Here is an 11,936-nt window from a genome sequence, read left to right on the forward strand (position 1 = left end):
CTCAAATATTGATGTCTGAAGCCTTCCCGAACTCACTACTCTTCAGGAAACCAGTGTCCTTTACATTCTTCAAACATACAATAGGATAACTGAGAATGAATCAAAAATAAACCAAAACAAAGACCTAAATAAAGCGTATTTGTCTTTGTCAAGATTGACCGCTGATAATTTATATGGAGAATCCCTGCAGTTTTCTTAGCATGATATGGAAACTGCTTGCCACTGACTTCTTCTGGGATGTTTTTATGAATTCCCAAACTTGACAGCACCTAGATTTTCCAGATCGACCCTCATCCAATATTAATAAGAAATGCCTTATGTTTAAATAGGAATTTAACATTTCATATCAAAGAGACATATTTTTCATCTTCTAATGTGAAAGTTTAAAACAGACTTTCCCAGCTTTGGCATCCCCCAGTTGTAGACCTGAACTCACAGAACTGCAAATCCAGAATGGTCATTGTTGAGAATTATGGGAGTTGAAGCCCACCTCATCACATATCTGGTAGAAAGGTTTATGAGTTTTATTTTGCGAGTTGCCCAGAGAGATTTGGTTACTGAAATACAAAAATGCAGTAAATAAAATAATTTAATACTATCAGCAACAGGTGTTCAATCTTCATCTAAACTCAACTTCTTACACTGAAATGAGATGTGCAGCACTACTCTTGATTCCTGCACAGCCTATAATACTCTTCCTTTAGCTCTAAATTCAATACAGCAGCATCCATAGGATGCCTGATATGCACTTTGGAAGCAATAACACAACTGCTGCATTTATGATGTCAGTGGTCAACATCCAGCTTTATATCCTGTAGGATACAAAGCCTAAATCAATAACAGCCATGTACTACTTAACATACACAGTGAAGCTGAGTTTTTACAAAAAAAAAGGTGAGCAAGTCATTTAAGTTACTTGAATGACATGATACTCCCTCCTAAGGACTTTGAAAAGACGACAGGTAAAGACAAACATCGTAGGAACAGAAAAAATGTGGTGTCTTAGAGAAAATCAGCTGGAATCAGCAGTGTATATACTGTATACAAGTAGCTTGACAAACATAGAGGAGTTCCTCCTGGTATGAGCAAAAAGGTATCTCCTTTGATATTATTGATAGTATTGGGCCAGGTAACCACAGACAAAAGCCTGGACTCATTTAAGCCCTTATATAATTTAGTAAATTTACAAACCAATTCAAGGGAAAAGATGTTCATTAAAACTCAATGTCCAGAAAATCCAAATGTACATAATTGAATCAATTTACATAATTTTTGCCAGTTTACATCATCTCTGTAATTACATAATTATATTAATTATGCAAATGATGTAAACTGATACAAACAATTTATATGTTGATAATCTGGATTGTTTCAGTTTGAGGATGAAGTTTGAACTAAAATTTGCTCCAGGTTGAAGTTTGCTGAATAGAGGTCTGTAAAAAAAATATTGAGATTTTACTGTATTCTCACAGTACCTAGATGTAGTTAGAAAAACACAATTAGCAACCCAATTAGTAATATTTTAAGGCTTTTTAAATGTGGAAAAGTTTGCTTTAAAAGCCGCTTCAGGGTCTTTTTACTATAGTAGGTCAGATGGTCTCTATGTTGCAGTCCACAGCAATGGGGCAAACCCAGAAAAGGCCCTACTCCTGCTCACCCCTCATTTTCACTGCAAAGGCTTCAACTGAAGTGCTTTCAAGGTGATCTGCTTCACAAGGTCATTCAAATATAGGAACAGAATATAGCAAAAATTAAACTTGCAAAGAGAGAGGGAGACATTTAAAGGCTCACTAACTTTAGCAAAAGGCATGGCTAATGGCAGAAGCAGCAAACCAGGCCTCTAACACAGAAGATGAGAATTTACTTGGACATAGATTTTTAGACATATAGAAGCCATAATTTTCTGAAATAAAAAGCAAAGAAATGAAATGGAAAGTTTAACAGATGCATATGATTTAACAGGCTCCTCACACATAAATCTATATCCAACACAGTCAAAATATCCCAGTATTTTCTACATTGTTTACTGTGACAGATGCTTTGATTTCCATTGTTTATGGAGAAATATGCATTCTCAAAATCAACAAAGAATTATGATGTCTAAGAGATAGGTTAATGTGGAGACGAAAGCAGGCATACTAACAAAGTCTGTCTTCACTGCTTATCATGTTTCTGAAATTGTTTTGTACAACAGCTTTTTAAGAGTTCTGTTGAGTGTAAAATTAGCTCACAAAAATTTAATATAACATCCAAAATAAAAGGACAGGTCAGTTGAGAAAGAAATAACCACAAGGTGCCATACTGATGAACCTCAGAAAACAGTGAAGGTGGTGAATCTTGTAACAATGCCAGGAAGCAAACTAGAGAAGGAGCATGCAACACGATGCAGTGTGGCTGGAGGTTGGGAAAGCCAACAACATGCAAGGGAGCCTGTGCATGCACACTGCAGAGGCATCATGTTACTGAACACTCCATGGGTAGCACTTTCAACACAGGACTGCAGCTTTCTCCAACCTGGTACTCTCCAGGTATTTTGAATCACAACTCAGTTAATCTCTGAAAAGTGTCACCGCTGCCACGATAGCAGAAAAACAGTCTAACACATGCAAACAGTTAGAGAGGACCATACCCAGAACACTTTGTTAGCTTCAGCAGCATAAAGAGCAAAGATTGCTCAAGCTTCATTGAAAGATTCACATGTTTTTAAAATGGATGGTCAAAGCTCTGACAGAAGTTATTTAAGGTAAATCCATAAGAGTGTAAAAGCTCCTTGTTCCATCTCCCCTTCAGACAAGACAATGCAAAAAGCAAGCATGCCCTAAATATCTGACTTCATTCCTCTGGTTCTTCAACATGCTGAGCAAGCAGTCAGAACTACATGAGAGATAAGTAATTTCTGAAATCAGCCTGCAACTAAATTGTTACTGAGGTAGCAACCACCCTCAACTCCCAAGTTTATTATTTTTTCCTGGTTATATGCCAGATGGTAAATCAACGGCTCCTACGCTGAGAATGGCCAAACATCCCAATCTTTTTTCTATCTCATCCCCTCATAAAGACCCTTACTTTAAGCCACAGACTATTAATAACATGTTTCATTAAGAATGATCAATATTAGCTCTCCAGGGCCTGCAAAAGTATTCTGGGGGTCTAACTCTTGAGAATGGGGAATTCCCTAACAAAGTTGCTGCAAGCTAGTAAAAACAGTTTTACAATTATAGAGCATGTGTACTCCAAACTATTCAACATCTGGCTGCCGGTATCCTCAGATGGCAAGCTGGAAACCATCAGGGACAAACAAGGGTTTTGGTCTACTCTGCCCTTATTTTTTTTTATGTTAACAGAAAATAACTTTGAAAGATCAGCAGAGTACATTCCATTCTCCTCCCTCCAGAGATATCAGTTCCTTAGCCTGAGATACATTTCTACAGTAATGGGAAACTCACCCAAATAAATATCTCCAAAGGATCCACTACCAATTTTTCGTCCCAGCCGATATTTGTTTCCCACTCGAAGCTCCATGATTCAGATGCACTGGAAATAAAGCAGAAAACAGGCAGGGTTAGGTTGGAGGAGGGCGTACCAAAGAGACCCAAGTTCATTCTTAGACATCCTCTATAAAAAAAAATTTCAATCCTTAGATATGGTGCCTGACTCTCAGAAAGCTCTTTGATATAATAAGATATATGGCCTCTGTTCCCTGACCCAGTGGTAGGACATTTAAGCTTTTAGTTTAGCAATCAGTGGCCTAATATCTCTTCAACAATTTGTGGAAAAAAGGGAATAAATCAGAGTAACAGTACAACCCAGTCCCCAAAGTAAGCTTAAATGCAAAGCCACAGTCAACCAAAATCTTAAATACATTTTTATTGAAGCAAACCTCAAAGAAATTAATGAAACTGATTTATAAGCCAATGTATTGATGTCATCATGATAGTTTCTGGCATAAACTTCATAACAGAGAACCTAATTATTAAGGAGATTAGCCCACTTCAGAAAAATCATTCTAGAATACTAGTACAGCAACAGTGACGGGTCCTCCAGAGTCATTCCCAATCATTAGATGAGACCAAGAAAGGATGGGAAATATAAATTAGTTCCCCAAATATACAGAACTTCTACTCTAACAACTATTCCTTCCATGCTTGCTCATAAACAGGTCAAATTCCTCAACTGCATTTTGCCACATTATTTACAATTAGGTTTAGGTCATAAATCCATATGCTTCTAAAATGTGACAGTAGGCCTACTGTCTTTTTTTTTCAAGCACACTCATCAACATGAGATCTAGCCAAATCTGAGCCTTACCACCTCTGGTGCATGTGGCAGGAGCAATCTCTTTGCATAGGCCTGTGCCAAATGGAGTTCTGGAGGTTCCCCAGCAATATTCCCTGATGGCCAGCATCTTGTGTTTTCTCCCTGTTCAAGTAACATGGATCTGTCTGAAGGAGGGAAGGAGAGACCATGGCTCCTTTTAGAGGATGCTGCCATACAGTTAATTTATGTAACGCATGTTTATTAAGGCACTCTTTGCTCTTGTGGAGTAGGCTGTTTGGAAGGGGCAAACATTTAGTCAAGGAGGTAATTTTGTTTGACAAAGCCCATCCAAACCTGTGTTGGCCACAAACCATGAGATTACAGAGAACCCCCAAAATCAAAACAGAACAGCAAGAGTCTTCTTCTCCTCCCCATCATTAATCTGAGGTTATAATCTATACATTTTTTGACTCATCCAAGCCAGGGTGATATGCTAATTATACAATGATTATGGGAGTATAAGAAAGAGCAGCACGTATCACAAGTTACTCTGGAAATGTCTCATCTCTAAAGATGAGCAGCTTCCAAGGTTTCCCTAACAGTACTATTAAAAGCACAACCAAGGGTTGAAGAAGACAGGATCCCGTGGCTGACCCATACAACAACCCATAACATACAGGAAATCATGGACCAGGTCACTGGAGGCCCATCTGGCCATTGCATTTTTTCAGCTAGTATGACCATGCAATTTCCTGGAAAAACACTAACACTTAGATGTGAGTTATCTAACACAGCATTAGAGGAACATTTCCAGCTGAGTCGCCTCCATAATACTGTTGTTTTTTTTTGAACAGGAGTTTTCATATGTTAAGAGAACCACCAATAAATTGGAAGGAGCTGAGACAGTTCACAAGCATTTCTCACTGGCAGTCACAAAAGAAGAATCCTAAATATGTCCTAATTCAGTAGACTTACTTTCCAGTAAGAGTGCACTGGATTGTAACATTAATAAGACAGAGCTTTAGGAAGAAGGTTTACAGAAGGCAGCAAGCACAGTTCATGGGGAAGTCTATGAACAGCCAGTCAAAAGAGGAAAAAATTGCTTCCACTCGTTATTAGATTGCTTTCAATCTCAAATCTTTGCTACAATTTGAGATTTTATAAAAAGCCAGTTCCACCTGCTTTCTCCAAAGTAGAACAGCCATTCTAAGCAAGAATTCAATCTTCTAGGTTCATCCCTCCACCCATCAGCTTAACAAAGCATATACTCTGTGTGAGTAGATGCTTATAATACACAACTATCCCCTTTTTTCTGTTATTCAGAAAACTACCTTCAGCATACACAACCTATTGTGCATTATAGAAATATACATCTTACATAAACAATTCTACATATTTAACCCCTACATATACACAGGCCCCACACATTTCACTATAGTGCTGAATCTACAGGTAAGCAATCTACCTCCGCTTCCAAACAATGATTGTAAATTAAAGGACTTTCATATTAGCCTTACTTGATTTGCTGGGAGTAGAAAATACACATAGGGTGACTACTGGCCAAACTGGGTGAGAACTAGCTTAATATATAAATAACACTACTAGGTTGGCAGACAGGAGCAGGGAAGGCAGGTTTTATATTAGCTTCAAATACAATGGGGGAGAAAGTGATAAATAAGATGCCATTTTTTTAAAAAAAATCTTAATGGGCCAGAACAAAGATACTTGTTCTTTTCTCTCCCACCCCTTTTGAACTGTTACCAAAAAGAAAGGAGCCAAAGGCAGCAAATCAACTGAACAATAAATGCAAGCATTAAAAGGAGATATTTAAAAATTGATAAGATCATCTCATCACTTAGCTACAGGCACAACTCAGAATTAAATCATGTTCACCTTATATGTGTAGGGCCAAAAATGATTGGGGGGGGGGAGGGGAGAACAGGGCAGCAGTCCATGAGAAATAGCACAAAACTTCTATTTGCTACATAGTACAATCCTATGGCAAGGCTCTGAGCCACTACTAAACAGCAATATTTTAGAAGAAATGCTGAAGGGGAGAAGGAGAGGGACAGAACCCCTCCTTGCTACCCCCTCCCCAATACCCTGCCTTGTCTGTGCACAAAAGGAGATGGCTATTTACAATAACATCCCCCCTCACCACACACACACCCTATTTGCCAAAGGCAATACTTTTAGGGACACGGTGGTGGTTACTAACTGGTTCTCCCCATTAAAAGAAAGCACAGATGGGGTTGAAAAAGTGGGGGGGACACCAGCCTCACTGCTGTTTGGAAATCACGAGATGTCGAAGCAGAATGGAAAAAAAAACAATAGTCCCCCTTCCTCTCCCCCAAATTGGACATGATGGCGATCTCAACTCCCCACCCCCCACCCCCGGTAAATCAACTGAGAAGAAAAGGATCGGGTCTCCTTCTCCCTATAAGAAAGGGCAGGAGAGGGAAAGAGAAGGGGAACCCATCCTGAAATTCAGGCGCGCGCGCGCGCGCGGGGGGGGGTGCCTGCGATCCTTTGTCTTCATCAAAAAATCCGAAAACAAAACAAACCTCTTGCTCCCCCCCTCGGTCGCTGAGCCTCAACTCCCCCCCCGCCTGTGGGTGAGCGCTGTGGGTGAGCGTCGTTCCCCTCCCCCGCCTAATCCCTCCTCTCTCAACAAAAAAACAAAGAGGCGGTGGGGCCGCCTTTCTCCCCGGATTTGCACCTCAAAACTTGCCCGGAGCCCCCCAATACTTACCCCGCCTGGGAGGAGCCTTTCTATCGCTGCTGCTCCGGGGGCTGTCAGGGGGGGGGGAAACCGGGGGGGGGAGGATGACGGAGGATTGGGAAGGGAGGCTGGTCGCCGTAGCCAGCGCTGCGCTGCCACCACCGCTTCCTCTTTCTCCGTGCTCTGCCTGCTCAACCGCCTCCCTCCTTCCCCTTCAGCCTCTCTCTCCTTCTGTGTACAGCCGGAGCGCTCGCTCATTGAGTTTCCATTGAGCCTCACGGCCAAACCCACTGATGTCATCCTACAGATCTTTGGGCCCTCCCTCTGAAATTTAAAGGGCCAGCATCTTGTTTTTGTTCCTTCTGCTTCTGGTTCCTTGTCAACAGCCGATTAATATTAGCGCTCGCTGAAAAAACACCAGTATCCAACCCTCCCCCCGCCCGCTATTTTCATCATTACACACATGCACAAAGTTTGCTAACAAACACTGTAAACACAAATGCCTACCGATGTCACATCTGCAATGCAAAACCACTGAATCCAGCAGAACTGCCAGAGGCTTGGGAGAACGAATGAGGGATGTTCACATTTTTCAACTAAGCACACTAGAGGCTACAGTTCTGCTCACTTACTTGGGAGTAAAAACAGAGAACCTTGAGGCATATTTCAGACTAAGATAGTTAGTCTAGCATATGTTTTCTTGACTATATGGCTTCTAAATTTACCTATTTCAGACAAAGGATAGCAGAGGGTTAACAACAGTGGAGACTTAACTGCCCAGGCAAGGGTTTTTTGTTTTTGCGTGTGTGCCTTCAAGTCAATATTTGACTCCTGATGACTGACTGGACTAGTCCCTGCAGTTTCCTTGCCAAGGATTTTCAGAAGTGGTTTGCCATTGCTTCCTTCCTAGGGATGGGAGAGAGTGACGGGCCCAAGGTCACCCAGCTGGCTTTGTGCCTAAGGCAGGACTAGAACTCGCGGTCTCCTGGTTTCTAGCCACTACACCAAACTGGCTAGGTTATTAACTCCAGTTACCTGCTACTAAAAAATCATTAATGTTAACAAGTGTCATATATCCCACTATATTTTTTGAAAATCCAAGTTTGGGTTAAAACTGCATCTTTCTTTTTGTTTTCAACATTTTAAAAAAATGATAAATTCAAGGCAACATTCATCTACTTTTATCTTCTTGGGCTCCAAGCCAGTGTTGCAAAAGTTGCAAGTCCTGTTTTCCATTTATGCAGGCATTAGGATCCATAAATACACATCTGCCTCTATTAAAAATATGACCTATCACAATGATGTTATAAATCAATGATTATGCAGCTAAATATGCATACTCTAATGAGAACTGAGATTTTTACAATTGTTTTATGAATCGCGTGATACAATTAATAGTGCAATTCTATTCTCTACTAAATTCAACAGACATTACTGAACATGATACCTGGGAACATGATACCTGGGAACAGCTTAAATTCCACACTTCCACAAACTTTTTTTTCCTGTTGGACTCCAAATATTTATCTCTTTTTACCTATCAAATTATGTTTATGTTGTAAATCTCTTATATATCATACTATAAGCATATTTACTCAGATTTTGTGCTGCATATATGAAATAATCAAACAAGCATATTTCTCATGAAGATTTAAAATCAAAATAACACTTTAAAAGCTCTATCCTGTCAACTAGATTAATTGTGAAATTATTTTTCCCCTAATCTGCAGCAACCAACAGTTTTTGCTAAATATTTATTACTGTATTGCATGTATATATTACCTTTTGTCTGGAAGCTCACGGCAGCAAATGTAGTGGAGTCCCCTTTATTTCGCCAGCAACAACCTTGTGAGGTAGATTGACTGGCCAAAAGCCATCCAGTGACTTGAACCTGGACTTCATCTTGACTTTTCTCCTTGAAATCCAACACCTTCTTCTTTACTCTACCCTGGCTCTTGATTTTAAGCATAACCTTTGAATAATAAAACTGCATGCTTCTTTCATGTTCAGGGACAATATGCCTGACAGTTGCTAGGGAACAAAAATAAGAGAGGGCTATTGCCTTTGTGTCTGCTAGGGAGCTTTTAAGATGTTTCTCTTGGATTTCTGTGGTAAACAGGATTGATTTTGCTCTGATACAAAAAGATTCCTGTTACATTTGAACTGGCAAAACCAGGGGCCTTTCCCCAGTTGCATCTAACCCCAGATCAAACATGGCCCAGCCACCTCTTTTTTTCTGTCATGTCCTCATGACATTGCCTTCATCTCATCCCCGACCTGTACCTCAGACTGCTTCAAGTGGCCTTAGCTCTTCTGGTGTCTTTAAGCAGGCAAAAAGCCATGGCAGTTTTGCTGTGGGTGCAACTGGATGTGCTGATGTGGTGTCCCTCTGGTGACCCTTAGGAGGTGGGATCATCCTGGCACATATTGCCTACTTTTGACTGGTGCAGGCTTGCCTCTCCCCTCTGATCCCTGGGTACTGTTTGCCAGGGCCATTCTATCTCTCCTGAAGCTAGTGGCTTTTGGTGGGAAGAGAGGGAATGAATCCACCAACCTGTCCTATAAGGAAAGCACCATTTGCCAGCATTGTTCTGGAGGCAGATGAGGGTCACCCACAGGGGCAGAAAATTTTAAGCCCGTAGAGTTTACTGCCTGCTCAGAAAATGTGGTCTTTAAAAAGTCTCTATGTGTCAGGATTGCTTGTAAGCAAAGTTTAGATGAACTAACCAGGAATTTTCTGATGAAAAATATTAAATTACATCCCAGGATTAGTTTAGTAAGATTAGGAGAAGAATGGTGTTGAATGGAATTTGCGTATCTTCAAACATGAATTCCCCCTTTTTGAAAGGGTTTCAGACCATGCTTTTAGGATGCCTTCAGATTTGGGGGCTTATATGGCATCCCATGATCTAACATGGCAGAATTAGTTTTACTTGCATCTCAGAAAACCTTGTAAGTTATTCAAGAGGCAAACTTTTAGTAATATAGTATGACTGTTCCACTGTGTTCCATTTTTTGAAATTTCAAGGTTTGTATCTATGGAACTCCCTGTTAAGATGGTTTTAAAAAGTTTTCAGCAAGACTTCAGAAACATCTGCCTCCACTGTAAAATAATTGCCACAAAAAAACCAGGAACTCTGACATTTTAGAAATTCTATATCTTGGTTCCTGGAGCATGCAATAGGCTTGGGACTGAGACTACTGCTAGAGAAAAGCTTACAAAATGAACAAATTTATATATAGAATAATTTACATTATAGAATGTAGAGTTGTTCTTCTACTGGTAAGATGAGATTGCTTAAATATGTAACTCTTAAATAAGCATTTAGTTCCTAATGCATGCACTGGGTTCATATATCACATTAAGGCATGATGTGATTTCATTGGTTTTGACGTAGTTTAGTGTATATCACATGCCTTAATGTGATATATGAACCCAGTGCATGCGTTAGGAACTAAATGCTTATTTAAGAGTTACATATTTAAGCAATCTCATCTTACCAGTAGAAGAACAACTCTACATTCTATAATGTAAATTGTAATTTTTAAACCATGTTTATGGCTCAGGATGTTGTGGCAATCCTACCCAATGATAGAAACTATAATTAAACAAACCATAGCTTAGTGCAATGTATACATTAGGTAACTTTGTTTCCCCCAGCTAAATAAGCTCTCAGGGCAGTAGCTTTTCATTCTAATTAGATTCTCTTAACCTTTACCCCTATAATGTTGTATTTTTTATACTGGCTTATATCCAACCCTTACTATATAATCATCTGAGCTTTTAAAAAAAATTTATGGCACATTTCCAACATTCATTCATTTTACTTTTGTTTGCACATTCCTCAGCAGAATTTTTTTCAAATTTAATCCTACAAAGCCTTTTTTTTAACTAGAACAAATTTATTGAGGAACATAAATGCCATCACAAAAATTCAACCTTTATTATTCTACTAGGGTGAAATTCAAAATTTAGCACCACCTAGAATAGACTTATTAAATCCATAGGATTTAAATAAATCAAACTAATCATAATTAATCTACTACTATATAAAGAAAGCTAAGTTTAAATTTCATTGTTAACCAGAGTGCTTGTCTATTTTTCCATAGAATATAGGTATACCCTTTTCAGTCAGTCAAATATTTTACTTTCTGCTAACTAAAAAACTATTAAAGACAGCAGTAATGACATCAGAATTATATAAAATTATATCTGAAATAATCACAGGAAGCCATCTTTTCAACAACCAGGTAAAGGCCCCTCCAGAAATGCAAGAGAGAACTAATTCTTCTAACTTGTTCTGGGAGAAGGTTGAACATTTACAAGCACTCAACTTTTATAGACACATGAACATGCACACAGAGAAACATAAAAAGCTTGCTGACCTAATCTCAGTTGACAAGTTGTATAAAATAGAGATGTAATTCAGGATTCTCACAGTGATGTTAAAACAATTTTAAAACACCAAATCACAGAACTTTTCAAAGTACCGATACATACAATGATTAAGTCTACTTAAGTTTTACCAGAATTAATAAACAAAAACATGTCAAGACTTTAAAAGAAAGGGGCAGAAAAAAAGCTGGTCCCATTCCAAAATGATAACAGAGAAAGAACGAGATAAATGTTTATAAATATTAAAGGAAGGCCTTTAATAGAAACAACCCTGCTTCTCAAGATGATTCCAGGCCTAGTATAAATTAGATCCCTAACAGAGGGTCACAGTAGAGGAATTTGAATTGCCATTTTGAACCAGTAAGGGCTTTAAACATTACATCAACATCTTGATGATGCTTCTGGTAGAAGAAGATATCTCCTTGCCCTGCTCTGGAGAACATGAGTTCCCACCAGCTCCACTTAGGACTCCTTTGATATTGGCAGATCTTTTTTCATCTCCCTGTCATGGCTACCAAACCAATGAACAACTGTTGGCTGTCTGAAGATATATTGTAGGAT

At 39.2% G+C, this 11,936-nt stretch overlaps 1 protein-coding gene across 4 annotated transcripts in view; it reads right to left on the reverse strand.

The window, feature by feature from the left end:
- The window catches only part of CSNK1E (casein kinase 1 epsilon), a 36,444-nt gene extending 29,226 nt beyond the window's left edge, over positions 1 to 7,218 (reverse strand). For 3 of the 4 annotated variants that reach the window (XM_063309483.1, XM_063309485.1, XM_063309484.1), the window contains exons 1-2: positions 7,010 to 7,218; positions 3,447 to 3,534 (exon numbers count right to left, since the gene is read on the reverse strand). In XM_063309483.1, coding sequence (XP_063165553.1) covers positions 3,447 to 3,522 — 76 coding nt within the window. In that variant the 5' untranslated portion in view covers positions 3,523 to 3,534; positions 7,010 to 7,218. The remainder of the gene's footprint in view (positions 1 to 3,446; positions 3,535 to 7,009) is intronic. The other variant, XM_063309486.1, reaches the window with a different exon arrangement.
- Positions 7,219 to 11,936: the final 4,718 nt, after the last annotated feature.

The sequence above is a fragment of the Candoia aspera genome, chromosome 7 (genome assembly GCF_035149785.1).
Source record: "Candoia aspera isolate rCanAsp1 chromosome 7, rCanAsp1.hap2, whole genome shotgun sequence".
Classification (NCBI taxonomy): domain Eukaryota; kingdom Metazoa; phylum Chordata; class Lepidosauria; order Squamata; family Boidae; genus Candoia; species Candoia aspera.